The sequence below is a fragment of the Salvelinus namaycush genome, chromosome 27, assembly GCF_016432855.1.
Source record: "Salvelinus namaycush isolate Seneca chromosome 27, SaNama_1.0, whole genome shotgun sequence".
Lineage (NCBI taxonomy): Eukaryota > Metazoa > Chordata > Actinopteri > Salmoniformes > Salmonidae > Salvelinus > Salvelinus namaycush.
The window spans coordinates 17,606,573-17,632,295 of record NC_052333.1 but is presented as its reverse complement, the minus strand read 5'-3'; the positions used below and the strand labels follow the sequence as shown (position 1 = coordinate 17,632,295).

The 25,723-nt window shown below is 42.7% G+C and overlaps 2 protein-coding genes across 5 annotated transcripts in view; one reads left to right on the top strand and one right to left on the bottom strand.

The window, feature by feature from the left end:
- The first annotated feature begins 222 nt into the window (after positions 1-222).
- On the top strand, positions 223-2,802 carry mrps18b (mitochondrial ribosomal protein S18B). The gene is made up of 7 exons (XM_038965972.1): positions 223-564; positions 866-1,019; positions 1,201-1,298; positions 1,489-1,557; positions 1,664-1,730; positions 1,987-2,046; positions 2,271-2,802. The coding sequence occupies exons 1-7, from the start codon at positions 484-486 to the stop codon at positions 2,465-2,467; spliced, it is 726 nt and encodes a 241-aa protein (XP_038821900.1). The 5' UTR covers positions 223-483; the 3' UTR covers positions 2,468-2,802.
- Positions 2,786-25,723, bottom strand: part of LOC120022123 (ATP-binding cassette sub-family F member 1-like) — a 33,186-nt gene continuing 10,248 nt past the window's right edge. For 3 of the 4 annotated variants that reach the window (XM_038965964.1, XM_038965967.1, XM_038965965.1), the window contains 18 exons: positions 21,746-21,802; positions 21,357-21,449; positions 19,454-19,522; positions 17,628-17,702; positions 17,411-17,506; positions 15,655-15,777; positions 13,908-14,094; positions 13,529-13,668; positions 13,141-13,289; positions 7,108-7,191; positions 6,784-6,908; positions 6,497-6,609; positions 6,219-6,393; positions 6,068-6,142; positions 5,900-5,970; positions 4,047-4,248; positions 3,814-3,951; positions 2,786-3,591 (listed from right to left, as the gene is read on the bottom strand). In XM_038965964.1, coding sequence (XP_038821892.1) covers positions 3,425-3,591; positions 3,814-3,951; positions 4,047-4,248; positions 5,900-5,970; positions 6,068-6,142; positions 6,219-6,393; positions 6,497-6,609; positions 6,784-6,908; positions 7,108-7,191; positions 13,141-13,289; positions 13,529-13,668; positions 13,908-14,094; positions 15,655-15,777; positions 17,411-17,506; positions 17,628-17,702; positions 19,454-19,522; positions 21,357-21,449; positions 21,746-21,802 — 2,139 coding nt within the window. In that variant the 3' untranslated portion in view covers positions 2,786-3,424. The remainder of the gene's footprint in view (positions 3,592-3,813; positions 3,952-4,046; positions 4,249-5,899; positions 5,971-6,067; positions 6,143-6,218; positions 6,394-6,496; positions 6,610-6,783; positions 6,909-7,107; positions 7,192-13,140; positions 13,290-13,528; positions 13,669-13,907; positions 14,095-15,654; positions 15,778-17,410; positions 17,507-17,627; positions 17,703-19,453; positions 19,523-21,356; positions 21,450-21,745; positions 21,803-25,723) is intronic. The other variant, XM_038965966.1, reaches the window with a different exon arrangement.

Sequence of the window (25,723 nt, the reverse complement as noted above, 5' to 3'; positions counted from 1 at the left end):
GCGCTTTCTCGGGTTTTCATGGCAACAAAATGGAGTTTTTGGCCACGCGCTGTTGTAGAACGACCTTCATTGTCCATCAAGGACAGAAAGAGGGCGTTGCACACGTTTTGTACATTCTCATTTCAATTTCTTTCACGTCTCAAGTCTATTGTTGCTTATCAGAACAAATTTGAATCACTATCAGTGATAACTCACAAAATATGTTACTTGTACTTAGTTATAATATCACATTTGGGTATAAATTCGATTGTAATATTTGTACAAAATGGCTGCGACGCACTCGACCACGTTGCCTGCCACACCCGCGGACACTATCAAAACCTTGCCCTTACATTTCAAATGACGAAATTAATAATGAAGTAAAAATCATAAAATAGATTACTTGAAGTCCAAAATGAGTTTCTTTGGTCATGCACACAAATAAATAATGTGCTACTTAACCTTTCACCTGTAAACTTTCAACCCTCAGCTGTGAAAGGCAAAATGGCAGCATCCATACGAGGCATTGGAAGAATTTTATGCCGTGTGACCCCTTTGCTTTTACAGAATATTCGGCAGAATAAGGTACTTCACAATTATTTTCTATAGCGTGTCAGGTAAGCAAAAGCTAGGACTTCTGCTGCACACCTACAAATACGTTACACAGTTAGTCAGATCACGAAACAGTGACCGAACTACAGCTAATTAAGTTCTAGAGCTAGCTAGCTAGAAACATACCTGTGCATCATCCAATACAACCCCAGTCATATGTTTCACAGAACCAGTCTGCAAAATTATTATCAGTATTGTCTTGTGTACAGTACACTGTATTTGCGAGTTTCATACTTGACAGTCACAGTATTTGTTTGGTTTCTATCTTCCAAAGAGTTTACCTGTCAGGCTTTGGACCCAGGCTGTGTTTCCAGGTGTACAGTCCAGCCTCTCTCTCTGCACTGCAGCCTCACCTGAGATCCCCAGTGATGCCGGGGAGGCGCTTGCCCGCTACAAGGACAGACCATGGGACTACCTGGAGAGCGAAGGTATAGACCTTGAATGTCTACTCTACACACTCTTTTTTTTTAAGGGATGGTTCTGCATACCCAGACTAAGTATGCTCAATGGAGACTCTCCATGCAAGTAGTCCAGGAATAGTGTAATTCATTTCTGTTAATCCATCCATATGTGACCATTGACTTGGTTACCATCCACCTCTATTTCTAGAGTACATAGCGCTCTATGGAACCAGTCCAGTGTGGTCTGACTACAGGAGGAACCACAAAGGAGGGATTCCTCCTCAGAAGACGCGCAAGACTTGCATTGTATGTATAACAGAGCTGGTTCTGTAACCTTGACCGAGACTTGTGACAGTTCTCCGAGCTATTGCCCAGGCTTTGGGGAGTTCAGATGATCACAGGATGTCTTCCATGATGCTGTCTGCTCTAACTCCATATTATTTTCTCCACTAAACAGATGTGACTGCAACCTCAACACTTTCTGTTTTGTTTTCAGAGAGGAGACAAGATATGTGGGAACCCCTGTCCAATCTGTCGAGACTCCAATGTCATCATCCACTATCAGGTCTGGTCTCTCACTCATGGAACACACAATTACATTTGATTGGTTGACTTAACAGGCTATTCAATTTTGTTTGTTAATCAATGGCCGGCCCATTGTCTTCCTGTAGAATGTGAAGCTACTGCAACAGTTCATCAGTCCAAATACAGGCATTGTCTATGACTCCACACGGACAGGTAAGATATGTTCAATTTGACCTAATATGTATACATCATCCATGCTGAATTCAGCAGGTGTTATCTAAATGCTTGCTGGTTTCATCAAAATAAGTTATTTGATTGACTAACACAGTTGACATGTGAAACTGAGGCTGCCAATAGGTGTTTCAGTGATTTTTTAAAACACTTCTCCATAAAGTAACCAACCTTTTGCAAGGTTTCTGGTAACCAAAGTGCCACATTTTATATTATCTCCGTCTACATTTTTATCCAGGAGTGTGTCAGAAACAGCAAAAGCAGCTCAATCAAGCAATTGGCACTGCAAGAGACCATGGTAAGTTCAGCTTCTGTGACTAAGGAGCAGAATGCTAGAGCGCTACAGTAATAATGGAGAATTGCATTTTTGTGACCAAATTTTATTTGTCACATGGTTAGCAGATGTTAATGCGAGTGTAGCGAAATGCTTGTGCTTCTAGTTCTGATGTTTTTGTGACCAGCCCAGTGCTTCAACAAGGCCACCAAAACAGAAATGTAGTACATTGTCCATATTTTTTCCAGGGCTTCTACCCTTCCAGGTTCCTCATGTGGACTTCTCAGGAGAGGACTACTCCAACTGCCATGACGCAGTGGGCTCAACCCCTCCTCCCCCCACCATTACCTCTGGTGATCCTTGGTACCGGTGGTACCACACCATACAGCCAGACGAGACTGAAGTGGCTAAAGTCAAGAAGACCTATAAGGCATATTTGAAATAGACAAGACCTACCTGAAATTGATGAGGAATTATGGTGGAAGTCTGAGGATTTAATTAGGTGTTTCTGGATAAAACACATTAGTGTCAAAATATTCAGATTGTTAAGACAGTGTTTTTGGACCTTAAGCTAAATTGCCTTTCATATTTCTAGTTTTACCCAAACAATATGCTAAAACACATCACAGATTAATTCCAGCCCCTTCTCCTCCCAGGCTACAATTTATCAGCTCAGTTACAGTACATGCACCATCCACGAGTAATCTGTCTAATCTCATATCCATGGTTTTGTATTTAAAGAGCAAGTGGTACAATAAAAACATGTAAGATGCAAAATCATTTATTTCATTGCCTTTTTGTCTGTAGGAAATACAGGTATGTTTATTCCCATTTAAGACCTCTGTTTCTACATGTATGGAGCCAGTGGTAATGTTTTGCCATTTCCTCTATTGTAAGTACTTCAGCATATTGCTTTCTTCCTGTCTCATCGCCCCATGTTACATGGGTGAGACATGCCTATTTGTTCAGTCAAATTCCAAATCACCCCCTTGCCCAAGACACTTCTGGATCCTATCTTTTCAGATCTACATATAAGGGGGCGATTTGTAGTTCTGAAAATGTATCTCATAGGCCGAGAGGATACTGCAGTACACCAGGGGTGTGTCTTAATAATCCAACATGGCTTCGTTGCCTTCACCTGTCCTAAGTTCAGAATGATCGAGGAGACAAGGAAAGGAAGCCACTTTAGACTATGAAGATGCACCCCAGCACTGAGCTAATGACATTGCCAGCATCAGCAGTGAGTTATATTGCATTACATTTGTATTTCCTCCTGGGGTCTGTTCAAAATGGGACCCTATTCCCTACATAGCGCAGTACTATCTGACCAGGGCCCATAGTGCTCTGGTCAAAAGTAATGCACTATATTAGGGAATAGAGCCCTGGTTCTGCTGTAGGTAGGTCACTCCTTGACCTTGTGGACCAGGGTCTCCCCCAGTGATTCCAGGACCTCCCGTTTGTAGTCCTCAAAGTCTCCGTCTATCTGGTTGACGGACCGGTCCTCCACCACCCACAGCTGACAGGCTGTCTCAGTGATCAGCCGGGCATCGTGACTCACAATGATCACCGCTACGATGGGACAACAGCAGGGAAGAGGATATAACCATAAGATATGAGAAACACTGATGTCAGAAGAGTCTACCAAAGGGCACTATCAGCAGCATGCAAATTATGTGTTTGATGTTGACCGCCATTTTATTTATGCCATCACTACACCAATTTCAGAGGCTACTTTCTGATGCTACATTTTAACAAAAATAAACATTAACAGCCTCATAACTGTGTTCATACCTCCTTTGTACTCGTTGATAGCTTCTGATAAGGCATCGATCGACTCAATGTCCAGGTTGTTAGTAGGCTCATCCAGGATGAGAACGTCAGGTTGCCGACAGGCCAGCTCAGCGAACACCACTCTGGCTTTCTGACCACCTGGATGGAGAGGAACAGCGAGAAAATATTTAGAAGAACAGATCGACACACACTGGATGATGGTGTGTGTGTGCGCGCATGTTTCTAATCCTAACCTGATAATTTGGAGATCTGGATGGTGTGTGCGTGGCTCTCCAGTCCGAAGCGGCCCAGACACTTCCTGCTGTCCTGGTAGGGCAGGTTGAAGTTCCTCTGGAGGTACTCTGTAGCTGCCTCCTCCATGTTCAGCTGGTCAGCATACTGTTGGTTGAAGAAGCCCACCTTCAGCCGATGGTTCTTTCTCATCTCCCCCTTGGACTGAAAGGCAAATCAACACACATTTAGCTTGACAGTTACATCCATCAGTGCACAAACAGGTGCTGTATTTGTATATATATATATATATATATATACACTGCTCAAAAAAATAAAGGGAACACTTAAACAACACAATGTAACTCCAAGTCAATCACACTTCTGTGAAATCAAACTGTCCACTTAGGAAGAAACACTGATTGACAATAAATTTCACATGCTGTTGTGCAAATGGAATAGACAACAGGTGGAAATTATAGGCAATTAGCAAGACACCCCCAATAAAGGAGTGGTTCTGCAGGTGGAGACCACAGACCACTTCTCAGTTCCTATGCTTCCTGGCTGATGTTTTGGTCACTTTTGAATGCTGGCGGTGCTTTCACTCTAGTGGTAGCATGAGACGGAGTCTACAACCCACACAAGTGGCTCAGGTAGTGCAGCTCATCCAGGATGGCACATCAATGCGAGCTGTGGCAAGAAGGTTTGCTGTGTCTGTCAGCGTAGTGTCCAGAGCATGGAGGCGCTACCAGGAGACAGGCCAGTACATCAGGAGACGTGGAGGAGGCCGTAGGAGGGCAACAACCCAGCAGCAGGACCGCTACCTCCGCCTTTGTGCAAGGAGGATCAGGAGGAGCACTGCCAGAGCCCTGCAAATGTGCATGTGTCTGCTCAAACGGTCAGAAACAGACTCCATGAGGGTGGTATGAGGGCCCGACGTCCACAGGTGGGGGTTGTGCTTACAGCCCAACACCGTGCAGGACATTTGGCAAATTCGCCACTGGCGCCCTGTGCTCTTCACAGATGAAAGCAGGTTCACACTGAGCACGTGACAGAGTCTGGAGACGCCGTGGAGAACGTTCTGCTGCCTGCAACATCCTCCAGCATGACCGGTTTGGCGGTGGGTCAGTCATGGTGTGGGGTGGCATTTCTTTGGGGGGCCGCACAGCCCTCCATGTGCTTGCCAGAGGTAGCCTGACTGCCATTAGGTACCGAGATGAGATCCTCAGACCCCTTGTGAGACCATATGCTGGTGCGGTTGGCCCTGGGTTCCTCCTAATGCAAGACAATGCTAGACCTCATGTGGCTGGAGTGTGTCAGCAGTTCCTGCAAGAGGAAGGCATTGATGCTAAGGACTGGCCCGCCCGTTCCCCAGACCTGAATCCAATTGAGCACATCTGGGACATCATGTCTTGCTCCATCCACCAAAGCCACGTTGCACCACAGACTGTCCAGGAGTTGGCAGATGCTTTAGTCAAGGTCTGGGAGGAGATCCCTCAGGAGACCATCCGCCACCTCATCAGGAGCATGCCCAGGCGTTGTAGGGAGGTCATACAGACACGTGGAGGCCACACACACTACTGAGCCTCATTTTGACTTGTTTTAAGGACATTACATCAAAGTTGGATCAGCCTGTAGTGTGGTTTTCCACTTTAATTTTGAGTGTGACTCCAAATCCAGACCTCCATGGGTTGATAAATTTGATTTCCATTGATGATTTTGTTGTCAGCACATTCAACTATGTAAAGAAAAAAGTATTTAATAAGAATATTTCATTCATTCAGATCTAGGATGTGTTATTTTAGTGTTCCCTTTATTTTTTTGAGCAGTGTATATATAGATCATATGTGTTGTTTTTGTTTGAAGGGAAACTTACTGGATTTAACCTGCCCGTGAGAAGTAGTAGTAGGGTACTCTTCCCAACTCCATTCGGTCCAACTATACAAACTGAACAAGGAAAAAAGAGCTAAGCTATAGTATGGAGGCTAATGACCAGAAAGTCCAACGTGTCGAAGGTATGCAAACAGAAAGGATTTCTACTTACTTCTAGTCTCCATGTCGATACCAAAGTCCACATTCTTGAAGAGGGGTTTGTGTCCCTCAAAGGAAAAGTCTACACCTGAGACAGAGAGCAGAGGGTTAAACAGGGATATACAAAAAGTGAGAGGAAGAGGGGAAAAAGAGGGAGAACTCACTGTGCAGTCCGAGGATGGGAGGAGAGAGAGAAGGGGGGTTGGGGAAGGTGAATTTGACAGTGTACTCTTTGGGTCGTTTGAGCAACTCTGTAGCTTCCTGACTCTCCTCCTCCACTCCTCCCTTTTTCTTTCCCTTTGCTTGCTTCCTGGTCAAGGCTTCCTTAGTCTGCTTCTCCTAGAGAGAGAGAGACAGAAAACAGTAGATGATAGGAGAAGTACAGAGAGAGACAGATCCAAGTAGAACCATGTCTAAACGGAGGTAGCTGTACTGTACTCACGGCCTGTTTGGTGGACTTCCCTCCAGCCTTAAGATCTTTGAGCTTCTTCTCCTGTTTGTCGTACTGTTTCTGAAGCTCCTTCTGCTTCTGAACGTACATCTTCTTAAACGTCACTGAGAAACGGAGAGAGAGAAGCTTCAATCTATAGAACATGGATCTAACTGCAAGTGGCTCTGGATAAGAGCTCCTGCTAAATGTAAATGTGTATAGAACTAGTCATATACATTTGTTTTTTTATGTGTTGTTTGTGGGGTAGGAGAAAGAATGTACATCGCTAATAAACTCACGGTAGTTCCCTCTGTAGTAGTAAAGTTTCTGGTTGTCCAGGTGAACTATGTCAGTACACACATCGTCCAGGAAACTCTGGTCGTGAGACACGATGAGGAGAGTCTTCTTCCAGCCCTGAAGGTAGCTAGGAGGAGAGATTAACATATTAGCCACTGCAGTGGTATCATTCACAGATCGAGGGCAGAAAGGAGACCCACTGAGTAAGCAGCTGCATGTTGTGTGGCCCTGTGAAATAAATTATATTTAAGTAAAAGGCTGTGTGTGGTGTGGCCCTGTGAAATCAATTCTATTTAAGTAAAAGGCTGCGTGTGGTGTGCCCTTACTTGTTGAGCCAGATGACAGCGTTGAGGTCAAGATGGTTGGTGGGCTCATCCAGCATCAGCAGGGTGGGCTCCATGAACAGAGCTCTGGTAGGAGAGAGCCACTGGAAGCTTAGAATTCATTTTCACTGCTGTTTTTATTTCTGCTGTTTTTATCTACGTTATACTTTCGTTCATTTTTATTCTCTGTAAAAGTGACTTCGTAAAAATGCACTTTGAATTACGTTCGACTTGACCTGCAGAAGTAGCTGAAGAAAAAACAATTGAAGAAATTCCCATATTGCTAAAACCTCAAAATCAAATCCTTTCAGATGTATAGAATTGCCTTGGGAGGGATAAGGGGTCAACGGATATGAGCTTAATTTGACCTATATTTTAACAGAAAAATCCAAGATGGCAACATGTCAAGTCGTTGTCTGTGACTAGTAGTTTTTAACCTACTAATAACCTATTAATTAATGATGGAACAAATCTACAATTTCCTTGTGTATTGCAAACTATTTAGTTTTGCTGGTGTAAAGATCGCGGTTATTTGCACTTCTTCACTTAAAGTTTACCAAAGTAACCCTCTCTCTGGCTGGCCTGGGTTCTATCCTCAGCTCTCCCTCTGCAGAGTGTCTGGTCCAAGCTGCTCCTCTTCGCTCTCCGCCTGGCTGTCAGAGGCAGCTCAACAATCCCCAAGCCCTTCTCTCAATCGACCCCCATACACACAGGCCCTCTCTCACCTTACCTTGGCCTCTATTTCTTACAGCTCTCAGAAAATTACAATTTGTGGTATTGCTTTGTGCACTGACTTTACTGAACTCTGGAGAAAAATAACATTGTCGCTGGGTGAGTACATCTGACAATGTGCTCCCGTCCATTAGACATTTTGTCTGCGGGAACTCGCTCTTTCACTCGGCCCACTCGTCCAAGTGCCAATGCATTTGGGGCATGATGTGAACAGTAAGAACTTGTGTCACTACCAAATATTAATGTTTTTAAATGACTGTTTTGTACTGTCTGGAAACTCACTTGTAGAATTAGCTTGCAGTAGGTCTCTTAAAAACAGAGAAGCCGTGCAAGGTTATTAAACAGAGGTGCCTAGTTATTCTTCTTTTGTTGATATCAGGTAACGTGCAACTTAACCCTGGCCCTGATATGCAATGTCTCCAAACCCCCTCTGATTTTAAATCAAGATCTGGTTTTGGTATTTTTCATTTAAATGTACGTAGCCTGTTGTCAAAAATTGTTGGGGTTAGGATTTGGGCTAAATCAACTGATGCAATTGTTTCCTGAAACCTGGCTCAACAAGTCTGTTCTTGATAAGGATATTTGTATAAATGGTTACAATGTGTATTGCACTGATCAAGTTAAGGTGGGGGTTTGGCTATATATGTAAAGACTAAATTCCCTGTATGTGTGGCAAAGCCTGAAACTATTTGGAAACAGTTGGAATTTCTTGCTTTGAATCTTGAGAATTCAAAGGGTCTCTTTATAACTGTAATTGGCTGTTAAAGCCCCCCCCCCCCCCCTGCTCTCGGTGATGCATTTTCTTCTCTGATGAACCTTATGTCTAAACTTCTTTACAGTGTAATTATCTTGATTGGTGATCTCAACTGGTGTTGGTTTTTCATTTATTTATTTATTTCACCTTTATTTAACCAGGTAGGCAAGTTGAGAACAAGCTCTCATTTACAACTGCGACCTGGCCAAGATAAAGCAAAGCAGTTCGACACATACAACAACACAGAGTTACACATGGAGTAAAACAAACATACAGTCAATAATACAGTAGAAAAATAAGTCTATATACAATGTGAGCAAATGAGGTGAGGTAAAGGCAAAAAAAGGCCATGGTGGCGAAGTAAATACAATATAGCAAGTAAAACACTGGAATGGTAGATTTGCAGTGGAAGAATGTGCAAAGTAGAGATAGAAATAATGGGGTGCAAAGGAGCTAAATAAATAAATACAGTAGGGGGAGAGGTAGTTGTTTGGGCTAAATTATAGATGGGCTATGTACAGGTGCAGTAATCTGTGAGCTGCTCTGACAGCTGGTGCTTAAAGCTAGTGAGGGAGATAAGTGTTTCCAGTTTCAGAGATTTTTGTAATTCGTTCCAGTCATTGGCAGCAGAGAACTGGAAGGACAGGCAGAAAAGGAAGAATTGGTTTTGGGGGTGACCAGAGAGATATACCTGCTGGAGTGCGTGCTACAGGTGGGTGCTGCTATGGTGACCAGCGAGCTGAGATAAGGGGGGACTTTACCTAGCTGGGTCTTGTAGATGACCTGGAGCCAGTGGGTTTGGCGACGAGTATGAAGCGAGGGCCAGCCAACGAGAGCGTACAGGTCGCAGTGGTGGGTAGTATATGGGGCTTTGGTGACAAAACGGATGGCACTGTAATAGACTGCATCCAATTTATTGAGTAGGGTATTGGAGGCTATTTTGTAAATGACATCGCCGAAGTCGAGGATCGGTAGGATGGTCAGTTTTTAATTTTAAAATGTATTGTAATTTTGGCAAAGTGGGTGGGGTTATATCCTGCCTGTTTGGCCCTGTCCGGGGGTATCATCGGACGGGGCCACAGTGTCTCCTGACCCCTCCTGTCTCAGCCTCCAGTATTTATGCTGCAGTAGTTTATGTGTCGGGGGGCTAGGGTCAGTCTGTTATATCTGAAGTACTTCTGTCTTATCCGGTGTCCTGTGTGAATTCAAGTATGCTCTCTCTAATTCTCTCTTTCTTTCTCTCTCTCGGAGGACCTGAGCCCTAGGACAATGCCTCAGGACTACCTGGCATGATGACTCCTTGCTGTCCCCAGTCCACTTGGCCGTGCTGCTGCTCCAGTTTCAACTGTCCTGCCTGCGGCTATGGAACCCTGACCTGTTCACCGGACGTGCTACCTGTCCCAGACCTGCTGTTTTCAACTCTCTAGAGACAGCAGGAGCGGTAGAGATACTCTCAATGATCGGCTATGAAAAGCCAACTGACATTTACTCCTGAGGTTCTGACTTGTTGCACCCTCGACAACTACTGTGATTATTATTATTTGACCATGCTGGTCATTTATGAACATTTGAACATCTTGGCCATGTTCTGTTATAATCTCCACCCGGCACAGCCAGAAGAGGACTGGCCACCCCTCATAGCCTGGTTCCTCTCTAGGTTTCGGCCTTTCTAGGGAGTTTTTCCTAGCCACCGTGCTTCTACACCTGCATTGCTTGCTGTTTGGGGTTTTAGGCTGGGTTTCTGTACAGCACTTTGAGATATCAGCTGATGTAAGAAGGGCTATATAAATACATTTTATTTGAATTTGATTTAATTCTATGACTCTTACCCAGTTGATTAACTCACCCACCCACCCAAATGTCCAGATAACTCTACCCTGATTGATTAGATATTGACAAATGGTCCACATAAATATTCTGCTGTTTTTTGTAATGATTCAAGTGACCATTGTGCTGTTGTTGCTGTTAGAAATACTAAGGTTACTAAGACAAACTTCAAGAGTTTTATTGAGCAGGCTTTCCTTCATGATTTGTTTTATTTTGACTGGAGCAAGATTGAGCTTATTTCTGATGTGGAAACTGGAAATTCTTTCATGATGGTTTTCTCCAAATAGTAAACAAACATGCCCCATTCCACAGGTTCAGGGTTAAATGGTGGGATAATGCATGGTTTTCTTCTGAGCTGTCTTGTATTATTCACGACCGTAATCTAGCCTGAGCAAGGAAATCATGTTCTGATGCTGATTGGCTTGTTTTTAGGCAGCCAAGTGTTATTTCTTCCCAGGAAGGCCAAGTGTGAATATTTTATGTCTGTTACCACTGATAACCCGAATGACCCTAGAACATTTTGGAAGGCTATTAATTAAGTTTGTCTGGTAACAGTAATGTCAATGAATTACCGTTATGTAAATTGAAGGACTCTGTTGCTGTATATGACAAAACTGACATGCTGAATTGTATCAATGAGCACTTTGTATCATCTGGTAGAATGTTTGATTCAGTGTCCTCTGTCTCTGTACAACCCTGTGTGGATGAACCAGTGTCCTCTGTCTCTGTACAACCATGTGTGGATGAACCTGTGAGAGCTGGTCAAAGTTTGAGCTTTTGCTATTCTGAGTGCAGGAGGTACATAAAGCCCTGAAATCCTCAGATCAGAGAAAGCCTGCAGGTCCTGATCTTCTTGATCCCTGCTTTTTAAAACTGGCAGCCGACTTCATTGGTGAACCACTTACATATCTGTTCAATCTAATTCTGGAATGTAATGAAATTCCAAAGATCTGGAAATCAGCATTTGTCCTACCACTTTTAAAAGGGGGAGATCCAACTCTTAAATAATTATAGGCCAATCTCAAAAGCTGTCACCTCTGGCGAAAATACTTGAAACCCTTGTTAGTGAACAGCTAAAATAGTTTTTATATACTAACTCTATTTTATCAATGTACCAAATCGGGCACAAAGAAGCATAGCACAATTACAGCAGCCATGAAGGTTTTAAATGATATCACTGAAGCCCTTAACAAAAAAAACAGCACTCTCTCTCACTTTTTATTGATCTCTAAGGCTTTAGTTACAGTTGATCATGCTATACTGAGGCAGAGATTGTTGAGCATAGGTCTTTCGGAGCATGCAGTTGCATGGTTTGCTAACTGTCTGTCTGATAGAACTCAGTGCACTCAATTTGATGGGCTCATGTCTTAAATGTTCTGTCTGAAATGTGTGCCCCAAGGCTCTGTACTTGGTGCCCTCTTATTCACTATTTATATAAATCATTTAAGACAAAAATTAGCAAAATGCGGCACTTAATTTCTACGCTGATGATACTGTTATTTATTGTTGCGCCTCGTCTCTCACAAAAGCTATCCAGAACCTTTTTATACTGTTCAACATACATTGTGTCAATTGAATCTTATCCTCAATACTGACAAAACAAAACTAATGGTGTTTTCTAAAACAAGAAATAGACCTCTGAACCTTTCACCTATTACTGCCTGTCAGGGCAATGAGATTGAGACTGTAACCGCATATAAATATCTTGGAATTTTAATTGATGACGGCCTCTTTTAAATTGCATATTCAATAACTTACAAAAAATGCTGGGATTTTATTTTAGGAATATGGCCTGTTTTTATTTTGAAGCCAGGAGGAGGCTAGTATCAGCTACATTTATATCTATACTAGACTACGGGGATATGTTATAAATAAATGCTTCCGCTCAGTGGTTGAGATCAATTGACACCCTTTAAAATAAATCTCAATGCTTCATGGTAAACGGCAAAACACTTACGCACCACTGCACTTTGTATACCAGGGTTGGCTGGCCTTCTCTAGTCACTCGTAGGCTCAGTCACTGGTATATACTTTTATTTACAAAGGCATTTTGGGTTTACTACCATTTTATTTGGGCATTTTTATTTTACAGAAATGTGGTTGGCACTCTCTTCGTTCACAGGACTATCCTGCTAACTGTTCCAGATGTCCGAACTGGATTTGGTGAAAGGGCTTTTATGTACTCTGCGCCATCGGCTTGGAACGCCTTACAAATTCTTTTTTAAACTGGAAGAACTTGTCCCTATTGGTGTTTTTAAATAATTGATGAAGGATTTTTTTCGGCTGATTCCCTCACCTGTCAATGTTTTTAATTTGCTGTTTTATGATTTTGTTATGCTCTTGTGAATTATTTTTAATTTTTTTACTAGATTACCTGTAGTTTGTCATGTCTGTCTAGTTGTGTAATGACTTGGTGCTGCCCATCTTGGCCAGGACGCTATTGAAAAAGAGATTTTAAATCTCCATGAGCCCTTCCTGGTTAAATAAAATAATTTGAACTTTAAGTCCATAGGGTTGCTTGATTGGTGGTTAGGTAATTAGCTGGCCAAAGTAGGTTACATGAAAAGCACAATACTGTTAATATAACCGTGTGTTAGTGTGGGTTTTTAATGAATTTATTTGAATCATGAAACTCATCTGCATTTCCTGTAAATTCTCAGCAACAAAAGAGTGATCGAATTTAGATCCTACACCTGTACTTGGAATTCAGAAAAAAACTGTACCTGGCTAGTGAGACTCTCATCCTCCAGCCTCCAGAGAACTTCTTGGTAGCTCTGTTCTGCATCTCTGGGGTGAAGGAGAGACCAGCCAGAATACGACGGGCTTTAGCCTCCGCTGCTGCTGCCCCGATGATCCTCAACTCCTCATAGACCTGGTTGAGACAGACGCACAATATGTACACATGCGGTGGTTTAGTCGATTGACAGATATTACATTACTATCTGAATGCAGGTTAAGAGACCATGGCTCTCTTTTTCCTGTTACCACAGTCTGAATGAAAACCTGACCCCAGCCCTGTATTCAATAGACTATCATAGCAATTAGGAAGTGGATATTTTGCCTGGCAGATCTAAGAATGTATTAGGGTTCAATTTTGATGCTTCCCCATACCTTGTCCAGTCTCTCAGCCACACTGTCTTCTCCTTTCTCCAGCAGAGCCTGCAACTGTCTCTCCTCCTCTAGGAGCTTCAGACGCCTGGTGTCTGCCTTCAACACAGCCTGGACCGCTGGGGTGTCATCCGCCATCACCTCTATGGAGATACGGAGAGCATGACAGGGTGTTAAAGGGAGAAAAGACGGTGGGGGTGAAGTGAGGGGTAGAGAGAACGGAAGGGAGAAGAGGGGTAGAGAGAACGGAAGGGAGAAGAGGGGTAGAGAGAACGGAAGGGAGAAGAGGGGTAGAGAGAGAGGGGGGGTAGAGAGAGAGGATAAGGGAAGGAGACAGAAAGAAAGGTATGATGGGGGTTTCTTCAGAGGACAGGTGACATACCTTGCTCACAGAGCAGCACATCAATGTTAGGAGGGATACTGAGAGCTCTGTTGGCTATATGTTTCAGAAGCGTGGTCTTCCCCTTCCCGTTAGGTCCAACCAGACCGTAGCGTCTTCCTGCCACCACCAGGAGGTCTGCATTGACAAACAGCTCTTTCCCGTGAGCTGATATACTGAACCTCTCCAGCTGGATGAAACAAAGAGCGGCACATTAAAACACTGAAACCACCACAGGTGAACTCTGACACTCAGAACTTTAGGGCTTCCCAATTGACATTCAGTAAGGAATGGTTGAAGGGACTACCACCTCATACTCACACTGTGTGCTTACAAATAAACATTTAATACATAAAGTGCAATGTTTCAGTTACATAGACATTCAGCCATTTGATGAATCCCAACAACCATCCTCGTCCGTACAACCATTCTTCTTGTGTGTGATAAGATGTTACACTACATGACCAAAAGTATGTGGACACCTGCATGTCAAACATCTTACTCCAAAATCACGGGCATTAAGTTGGTCCCCTCCTTGCTGCTATAACAGCTTCCACTCTTCCAGGAAGGCTTTCCACTAGATGTTGGAACATTGCTGCAGGGACTTACATCCATTCAGCCACAAGAGCATTACTGAGGTCAGGCACTGATGTTGGGTGATTAGGCCTGGCTCCCAAAGGTGTTCGATGGAGTTGAGCTCAGGGCTCTGCGCAGTCCAGTCCTTCCACATCGATCTCGACAAACTATTTCTGTATGGACCTCGCTTTGTGCACAGGGGCACTGTCATGCTGAAACAGGAAGTTCCCCAAACTGTTGCCACAAAGTTGAAAGCACAGAATCGTCCAGAACGTCATTTTATGCTGTAGCATTAAGATTTCCCATCACTGGAACTAAGGGGCCTAGCCCGAACCATGAAAAATAGCCCCAGACCATTATTCCGCCTCCACCAAACTTTAAAGTTGGCACTATGCATTGGGGCAGGTAGCTTTCTCCAAATCCAGCTTACTCCGTTGGACTGCCAGATGGTGAAGCGTGATTCATCTCTCCAGAGAACGCCTTTCCACTGCTCCAGAGTCCAATGGCGGCGAGCTTTACACCACTCCAGCCGACACTTGTCATTGCGCATGGTGATCTTAGGCTTGGGTGCAGCTGCTCGGCCATGGAAACCCATTTCATGAAGCTCCCAACGCACAGTTCTTGTGCTGACGTTGGTTCCAGATCATTTTTATGCGTTACGCGCTTCAGCACTCGGCAGTCCCGTTCTGTGAGCTTGTGTGGACTACCACTTCGCGGCTGAGCCATTGTTGCGGCTAAACGTTTCCAATTCACAACAACAGCACTTACAGTTGACCATGACAGCTCGAGCAGGGCAGAAATTTGACGAACTGACTTGTTGGAAAGGTGGCATCCTATGATTGTGCCACGTAGAAATTCACTGAACTCTTCAGTACGGGCCATTCTACTGTCAATGTTTGTCTATGAAGATTGCATGGCTATGTGCTCGATTTTATACACCTGTCAGCAACGGGTGTGGTTGAAATAGCCGAATCCACTAATTTGAAGGGGTGTCTACATACTTTTGTTTGTGCCTGTGTAATATAATATAAGAGAAAGATAGAGAGATGTGTGTCGATTGAGTCGATTCTGAGTCCTATTGAGTTTATCTTCAGTAAAATAACTAGGTTCTATGTAGTTCTCGCAATTCTTCCAAATAAAAAAAACACTAGAAGAGTTGAGAGGGTCAGGTCACCTTGATATCTGATGCGTTCTCCAGCATGGCCTGTCTGGAAGACAACTCAGCCTGGGACACGGAGAAGTCTCCCTCAATGGCGTTGGCAGCACGCACACTGGCTACCTGCTTCTCATACTCAATCTAGAAACACAGCCACACACTTCCAATTAATAAAATTCTTCTGTCTCTGGTTTGGCCCAAAGGCTCTCAAAATGTCAATATTTGTAGAGAATATACAGTACTAGTCAAAAGTTTGGACACACCTACTCATTTGAAGGTTTGTCTTTATTTTGACTATTTTCTACATTGTAGAATAATAGTGAAAACATCAAAACTATGAAATAACACATATGGAACTATGTAGTAACCAAAAAAGTATTAAACAAATATAAGATATATTTTAGATTATTCAAAGTAACCACCCTTTGCCTTGATGACAGCTTTGCACACTCTTGGCATTATCTCAATGAGGTAGTCACCCGGAATGCTTTTCCAGCAGTCTTGAAGGAGTTCACACACATGCTGAGCACTTGTTGGCTGCTTTTCCTTCACTCTGCGGTCCAACTCATCACAAACCATCTCAATTTGGTTGAGGTTGGGTGATTGTGGAGGCCAGGTCATCTGATGCAGCACTCCATCACCCTCCTTGGTCAAATAGCCCTTCCACAGCCTGGAGGTGTGTTTTGGGTCATTGTCCTGTTGAAAAACAAATGATGGTCCCACTAAGCCCAAACCAGATGGGATGGCGTATCGCTGCAGAATGCTGTGGTAGCCATGCTGGTTAAGTGTGCCTTGAATTCTAAATAAATCACAAATAATGTCACCAGCAAAGGACCTCCACACCATCACACCTCCTCCATGCTTCACAGTGGGTACCACACATGCGGAGATAATCCGTTCACCTACTCGGTGTCTCAAAAAGACACGGTGGTTGGAACCAGACCAAAGGACAGATTTCCACCGGTCTAATGTCCATTGCTTGTGTTTCTTGGCCCAAGCAAGTCTCTTCTTATTGGTGTCCCTTAGTAGTGGTTTCTTTGCAGCAATTCAACCATGAAGGCCTCATTCCCGTAGTCTCCTCTGAACAGTTGGTGTGTCTGTTACTTGAACTCGGAAGCATTTATTGGTGCTGCAATTCGAGGTGCAGTTTTATGCCGATTTCTGAGGCTGGTAACTAATGAACTTATCCTCTGCAGCAACGGTAACTCTCAGTCTTCCTTTCCTGTGGCGGTCCTCATGAGAGCCAGTTTCATCATTGCACTTGATGGTTTTTGTGACTGCACTTTCAAAGTTCTTGAAATTTTCCGGATTGACTGACCTTCGTGTCTTAAAGTAATGATGGACTGTCGTTTCTCTTTGCTTATTTGAGCTGTTCTTGCCATAATATGGACTTGGTCTATCAAATAGGGCTATCTTCTGTATACCTTGTCACAACACGACTGATTGGCTCAAACGCATTAAGGAAAGAAATTCCACTATTTAACTTTTAACTAGGCACACCTGTTAATTTAAATGAATTCCAGGTGACTACCTCATGAAGCAGGTTGAGAGAATGCCAAGCGTGTACAAATCTGTCATCAATGCAAAGGGTGGCTACTATGAAGAATCTAAAATATATTTTGATTTGTTTAACACTTTTTTGGTTACTACATGATTCCATGTGTCATTTCATAGTTTAGATGTCTTCACTATTATTCTACAATGTATAAAATAGTAAAAATAAAGAAAACCCTGGAATGAGTAGGTGTTCTAAAACTTTGATTGGTACTGTTACCATTTTCTTTTTCTTCTTCTTCTCCTTCTTGCTCATGTTGGCAAAGGGGTCGTCACCTTTCTCCTGCTCCTGCTCTGCTATCACGTCTTCAGCACACTGACAGTAGAGAGGGATGCAGACAGAGGGAGAGACAGTGAGTTAGACGTTCTAAGGTGGTTCTACATGCCATGTATGACCTTTCCATACAGCAGACTCAGATTAGACGATAAACACACACCTTCATTGTGTCATCTTCGTCGTCTTCAGCCTCTTCATCTTCGCTGCGCGGAGGGCGAGCAGGTTTGTTCATCCTCTGAATGGGACAAGTAACACAGCATTATGGTAATACAGAAACTACCCTGACAAGAGATAAAGTGCTACTGTGACCCACATACCGTGGCCATGCATTATATTGGCCAAGATAGTTTACAGGTGTGGATCTTCAGACTTAGTCACACAGTACAGTGCATTCAGAAAGTATTCACACCCCTTGACTTTTTCAAAATGTTGTGTTACATCCTGAATTTAAAATGGATTAAATTGAGATTTTGGGTCACTGGCCTACACATAATACCAATGTCAAATTAATTAAAACAATGTAAAGCTGAAATGTCATGAGTCAATAAGTATTTAACCCCTTTTGTTACGGCAAGCCTAAATAAGTTCAGGAGTAAAAGTTTGCTTAACAAGTCACATGATAAGTTGCATGGACTGTGTGCAACAATAGTGTTTAATATGATTTTTGAATGACTACCCCATCTCTGTACCCCACACATACAATTATCTGTTAGGTCCCTCAGTCGAGCAGTGAATTTCAAACACAGATTCAACCATAATGACCAGGGAGGTTTTCCAATTCCTTGCAAAAGGCACCTATTGGTAGATGGGTAAATTAAAAATTAAAAAGCAGATATTGAATATCCCTTTGAGCATGGTGAAGATATTTACGCGTCGGATGATGTATCAATACACCCAGTCATTACAAAGATACAGGCTTCCTTCCTAACCAAATTGCCAGAGAGGAAGGAAACCACTCAGGGATTTCACCATGAGGCCAATGGTGACTTTAAAACAGTTTAATGGCTGTGACAGGAGAAAACTGAGGATGGATCAATAACATCGTAGTTACTCCACAATACTAACCTAATTGACAGAGTAAAAAGAAGGAAGCATGTACAGAACAAAAATATTCCAAAACATGCATCCTGCAACAAGGCACTAAAGTAATACTGCAGAAAATGTGGCAAAGCATTCACTTTTTTATCCTGAATACAAAGTGTTATGTTTGGGCAAATCCAATACATTACTGAGTATCTCTCCATATTTTCAAGCATACTGGTGGCTGCATCATGTTATGGGTATGCTTGTAATCGGCAAGGACTGGGGAGTTTTTCAGGATAGAAAAAGAAACCGAATGGAGCCAAGTACAGGCAAAATCCTAGAGGAAAACCTGGTTCAGTCTGCTTTCCACCAGACACTGGGAGACAAATTCACATTTCGGCAGGACAATCACCTAAAACACAAGGCCAAATCCACACTGGAGTTGCTTACCAAGTTACAGTTTCAACTTAAATCTACTTGAAAATCTATGGCAAGACCTGAAAATGGTTGTCTATCATTGATCAAGAACCAACTTGACAGAGCTTGAAGAATAATGGGCAAATTGTTGCAAAATCCAGGTGTGGAACGCTCTTGGAGACTTACCCAGAAAGACTCACAGCTGTAATCACTGCAAAAGGTGCTTCAACAAAGTATTGACTCAGGGGTGTGAATAATTATGTAAGTGAGATATCTATATTTCATTTTCAATAAATTAGCTAAAATGTCTAAAAACATGTTTCACCTTGTCATTATAGGGTAGTGTGTGTAGATGTGTGAGATTAAACATTATAAATTCACACCATAATAAGAAAACATGGAATAAGTCAAGGTGTATGAATACTTTATGTAGGCACTGTATGTTGCTAACTCATTACATTTCCTATAGAATGCCATCCCTACATTCCAGAAGGAAAACTGTTTTACACAAAGTTTGTGTCGTTACCACTAGAGCTCATCACTCACCTTGGGCTGTTCCTTCTTGCCTTTCTTTGGCTGAGGCTTCTCGTCCTCCGCTTCATCCTCCTCAGTTGCCTAAATAAAAAATAATAATAATACATTTGAAGTTGGAAATGTACATACACCTTAGCCGAATACATTTAAACTCAGTTATTCACAATTCCTGACATTTAATCCTCGTAAAAATTCCCTGTCTTAGGTCAGTTAGGATCACCACATTATTAATAATGTGAAATGTCAGAATAAGAGAGAGAATGATTTATTTCAGCTTTTATTTCTTTCATCACATTCCCATTGGGTCAGAAGTTTACATACACTCAATTAGTATTTGGGTGCATTGCCTTTAAATTGTGCAACTTGGGTCAAACGTTGTGGGTAGCCTTCCACAATAAGTTGGGTGAATTTTGGCCCATTCCTCCTGACAGGGCTAGAGTAACTGAGTCAGGTTTGTAGGCCTCCTTGCTCACACACGCCTTTTCAGTTCTGCCCACACATTTTCTATAGGATTGAGGTCAGGGCTTTGTGGTGGCCACTCCAATACCTTGACTTTGTTGTCCTTAAGCCATTTTGCCACAACTTTGGGAGTATGCTTGGGGTCATTGTCCATTTGGAAGACCCATTTGCGACCAAGAATGAATTTCCTGACGGATGTCTTGAGATGTTGCTTCAATATATCCACATAATTTTCCTCCCTCATGATGCCATCTATTTCGTGAAGTACACCAGTCCCTCCTGCAACAAAGCACCCCCACAACATGATGCTGCCACCCCCGTGCTTCACGGTTGGGATGGTGTTCTTCGGCTTGCAAGCCTCCCCTTTCTCCTCCAAACATAATGATGGTCATTATGGCTAAACAGTTCTATTTTTGTTTCATCAGACCAGAGGACAATTCTCCAAAACGTACGATCTTTGTCCCCATCTGCAGTTGCAAACCGTCTGGCTTTTTTATGGCAGTTTTGGAGCAGTGGCTTCTTTCTTGCTGAGCGGCCTTTCAGGTTGTCGATAAAGGACTCATTTTACTTGTGGATATAGATACTTTTGTACCTGTTTCCTCCAGCATCTTCACAAGGTCCTTTGCTGTTGTTCTGGGATTGATTTGCACTTGTCGCAGCAAAGTACGTTCAAAGTACGTTCAGACACAGAACGCGTCTCCTTCCTAAGCGGTATGACGGCTGCGTGGTCCCATGGTGTTTATACTTGCGTACTATTGTTTGTACAGATGAACATGGTACCTTCACCCATTTGGAAATTGCTCCCAAGGATGAACCAGACTTGTGGAGGTCCACAATTTTTTTCTTAGTTCTTGGCTGATATTTCCATGATGTCAAGCAAAGAGGCACCAAGTTTGAAGGTAGGCCTTGAAATACATCCACAGGTACACCTCCAATTGACTCAATTGATGTCAGTTAGCCTATCAGAAGCTTCTAAAGCCATGACATAATTTTCTGGAATTTTCCAAGCTGTTTAAAGGCACAGTCAACTTAGTGTATGTCAACTTCTGACCCACTGAAATTGTGATATCGTGAAATATAAGTTAAATAATCTATCTGTAAACAATTGTTGAAAAATTACTTGTTTCATGCAAAAAGTAGATGTCCTGACCGACTTGCCAAAACTATAGTTTGTTAACAAGACATTTGTGGAGTGGTTGAAAAACGAGTTTTAAAGACTCCAACATAAGTGTATGTAAACTTCCGACTTCAACTATGTATGTATGTATGTATGTATGTATATATATATATAAATAATAAAAAAGTGAGTCTCATTTAGTTCAACATAATGCTGAATCCCAAATCAATCAAGCCCTAGGATCTACTCTGTACTCCATAGATACTCCAGTAGATCTGAAATGACTAGATAGGCTAAGCAATATAGTGAAAATTCCACAAAGCCTATCAAAAGCCTGACCTTGGGTGCTGGTTTAGCCTCTGGTTTCTTGTTATTTTTCACAGCTGTCTTTTCATTCCCGTCTTTCTTTTCTTCCTCATCATCGGAGGGAGCCTGGTTTTATGTAGGAAAAAGGAGAGTGAGGCTCCATGTCTGGGAACAAGTGAGATCAGACAGTTTTATTGTGTTGAGTATTTCAGTGGGTTAGATCTGCAGATATGAGGTCTATGAGAAAGAGAAAAGTAGTTAAATAAAGTGTTGTGAAATAAAAGGGAATAGATTGAGAGGGGAATGTGTTAGTGAACAATTTAAAATGTGCTGCTTTCCGTTATTAACCCTGTTGGATGGGGGGAGGGGGATGGTGGGGGAAAGAGTTTGTAGTAGGAAAATAAATCCATTCCATCACCCACCTTGGCTTTCGGTTTTGGCTTATCTTTTTTCTTGCCCTTATGCACCTTCTCAACCTCCTGTGTTAAAGTATTAAAGACGCAAAGACAAACACACAGATACACCAGTTCCTTAATATTAGAGATGTCCTTACACCAAAGCACAAAGTCGTTATGAAGAAAAATGACATGCTTGATTCAAATCATTCGATTCTAAGTGCCTTGCAAGCCCCAACACTTCTGGCCAATGCTAATTTGTCCAACACATGTAGATGAAATGCAATGAAAGGAAATGATGTAGGAATAAGGCTGTTACGGTGACCGTATTACCGCCACACCGGCAGTCAGGACTCATGACCGCAGTCAAATTCCACGTGACCGTTTAGGCACCGTAACTAGGCTTCTCCAAAACTGCGCTCTGATGCTGCTAATGGTCATTAGTAGACTACTTAACTTCCTAACTGCCAGTCGCTAATGGCCTTGCACTCTGATGTATTGCTCCTCTAATCACACTGACATCAACACAAATGAGATTTCTGAGATTTCCATCCCTAACAACAACATTTTCCGTCAAGATAGAACTGCCAAAGGGGGAGGAGTTACAATCTACTGCAGAGATTGACAGAACTTTGCAGGCTTACTTCCCAGGTCTATGCCCAAACAGTTCGAGCTTCTAATTTTTAAAATTAATCTCTACAGAAATAAATCTCTCACTGTTGCCACCTGTTATAGACCCCCCTCAGCTCCCAGTTGTGCCCTGGACACCATATGTGAATTGATTGCCCCCCCATCTATCTTCAGAGTTCATTCTGTTAGGTGACCTAAACTGGGATATGCTTAACACCCCAGCAGTCCTACAATCTAAGCTAGATGCCCTCAATCTCACACAAATTATCAATGAACCCACCAGGTACAACCCTAAATCCGTAAACCCTCATAGATATTATCCTGACCAACTTGCCCTCCAAATACACCTCAGCTGTTTTCAGGATCTCAGCGATCACTGCCTCATTGCCTGCATCCGCTATGGGTCCGAGGTCAAACGACAACCCCTCTTCACTCTCAAACACTCCCTAAAACACTTCTGCGAGCAGGCCTTTCTAATCGACCTGGCCGGGTATCCTGGAAGGATATTGACCTCATCCCGTCAGTCGAGGATGCCTGGTGGTTCTTTAAAAGTAATTTGCTCACCATCTTAAATAAGCATGCTCCTTTCAAAAAATGTAGAACTAAGAACATATATCGGTAGGATGGTCAGTTTTACAAGGGTATGTTTGGCAGCATGAGTGAAGGATGCTTTGTTTCGAAATAGGAAGCCAATTCTAGATTTAACTTTGGATTGGAGATGTTTGATGTGAGTCTGGAAGGAGAGTTTACAGTCTAACCAGACACCTAGATATTTGTAGTTGTCCACATATTCTAAGTCAGAACCGTCCAGAGTAGTGATATTGGACGGGCGGGCAGGTGCAGGCAGCGATCGGTTGAAGAGCATGCATTTAGTTTTACTTGTATTTAAGAGCAATTGGAGGCCACGGAAGGAGAGTTGTATGGCATTGAAGCTCGTATGGAGGGTTGTTAACACTGTGTCCAAAGAAGGGCCAGAAGTATACAGAATGGTGTCCTCTGCGTAGAGGTGGATCAGACTCACCAGCAGCAAGAGCGACATCATTGATGTATACAGAGAAGAGAGTCGGTCCAAGAATTGAACCCTGTGGCACCCCCATAGAGACACAGGCCCTCCGATTTGACACACTGAACTCTATCAGAGAAGTAGTTGGTGAACCAGGCGAGGCAATCATTTGAGAAACCAAGGCTATCGAGTCTGCCGATGAGGATGTGGTGATTGACAGAGTCGAAAGCCTTGGCCAGGTCAATGAATACGGCTACACAGTATTGTTTCTTATCGATGGCGGTTAGGATATCGTTTAGGACCTATGACTGGAGACATTAGCAGAATCTTTTTTTATGCAAATGACAGGGTAGCCTACTCTGCTGACACTGACAAACAGATCAATAAAAACAATGTTGTCCATATAATAGGCCTATGAGAAGGGGAGACAAATACAATATGAGGTCCATCTAAACTGGAGAAGGAAACTGTCCCCCCCCCCCAAAAAAAGTAACACTGACCCAACAATGATAAATGGTGAATATGCGCAATCACCAAGGATGTTGCCGATGCTCTCCGCTGGTGCCAATAAGATAGGCTATACTGTTGTTCGCTCAATTAAGTTGAGAATTTTGATAACTAAAAAAAGACATTAGTATTTTTCTTGTCTTCACTTTACAGCAATAACAATTTGCTTCCCAAACTATATTTCCCTGCGATAGTATTTTGAAATATTGCGATATGCCTGGCCCCTCTACATTTCAGACAGTCGCAACTCAACAATCTGCCCAAATTGTGTGCGTTGCCTTTCCTTCCGACTGAAGGCAATGCGATTTAAAACAATCCACTTTCTTTTTAAAGAAGCTAATGATCCACTGTGGCCAAATCATGCTTTAGTAGCCTATTTCAATGTATTTTATTTCTGTAGAGACATGAGTAGGCTAATTAGGCTATATAATTTTGGCAATTTAATTCAAATTACTTTGGGAATAACTTCCCCTAGCCTTATGGACGCGCTGCCTATGCTTACATATTAAAAACTTAACCGTTTTTTTTTGTGGGGCATTCTAAATCAAAAATGATTCCACCCATAGGCTACACGAAAAGACCAGATTCAATTAAGAATAGTCTGATGGGTGAGTATATTATCAAATGCTTGTCAAATTGTGAATGAGAGACTGATGAAGTGTGTGCAGCCTGCGCAAGAAACAGTGCAGAGCTCATGCCTTTCATGTAACTTTTTCAAATCATCATTAGAGTCGCATCATGCAGCCTGTATTAAAAATCAAAGCAAAAAGCCCAACGTTTGTATCACAACTAAAGTTGCATAAATAACCCTAAATTAAGCATATAGGAGGACCTGTTTCTTCTGCTCAACACAGAAAAGTTGCATGTGCGCACTCCCTCGGAAATCGTTAGCTGAATAAAATAGAAAGGATATTTTCTCCTACGTACAATTGTATTCTTCATACTATAAAATAATGGCACAGAATTCTAAGCAAATCTTGCCTGCTAAATGAACTAGTGTAGCCCACAGCCATATGGTATGGCTAGATTAGGGCCTAACATAAGGACAACTCAGAGTATGCTCTTCTGAAATAGGCTACATTTTCTTCATATCATGTTTCTTTAGACCCGTCTAAAATAAACAAATTGATTTATTGTGATGGTGTAGGCTATAGTAAATGGATTTATTAGACTTTTTAAAATGTAGATGTTCCAACGGTCGTGTGGACGACAGAAGATGCTAAACATGTTTATGTTAATTAACAGTCAATTACCATGAGACTGGCAGTTATTTGCATGACAATCACCAGCTGAGAAAATTTCATGACCGCAACAGCCCTATGTAGGAATAACGAAGAATATGGATGTAAAAGCCTATTCCCCCTCAGGAAACTAAAAAGATTTGGCATGGGTCCCGAGATCCTCAAAAGGTTCTACAGCTGCAACATTGAGAGCATCCTGACCGGTTGCATCACTGCCTGGTACGGCAATTCCTCGGCCTCCGACCGCAAGGCACTACAGAGGGTAGTGCGTACGGCCCAGTACATAACTGGGGCTAAGCTGCCTGCCATCCAGGACCTCTACACCAGGCGGTCAGAGGAAGGCCCTAAAAATTGCCAAAGACCCCAGCCACCCCAGTCATAGACTGTTCTCTCTACTACCGCATGGCAAGCGGTACCAGAGTGCCAAGTCTAGGACAAAAAGGCTTCTCAATAGTTTTTACCCCCAAGCCATTAGACTCCTGAACAGGTAATCAAATGACTACCCGGACTATTTGCATTCTGTGCCCCCCCCAACCCCTCTTTTACGCTGCTGCTCCTCTCGGTTTATCATATATGCATAGTCACTTTAACTATACATTCATGTACAGTTGTGGCTAAAAGTTT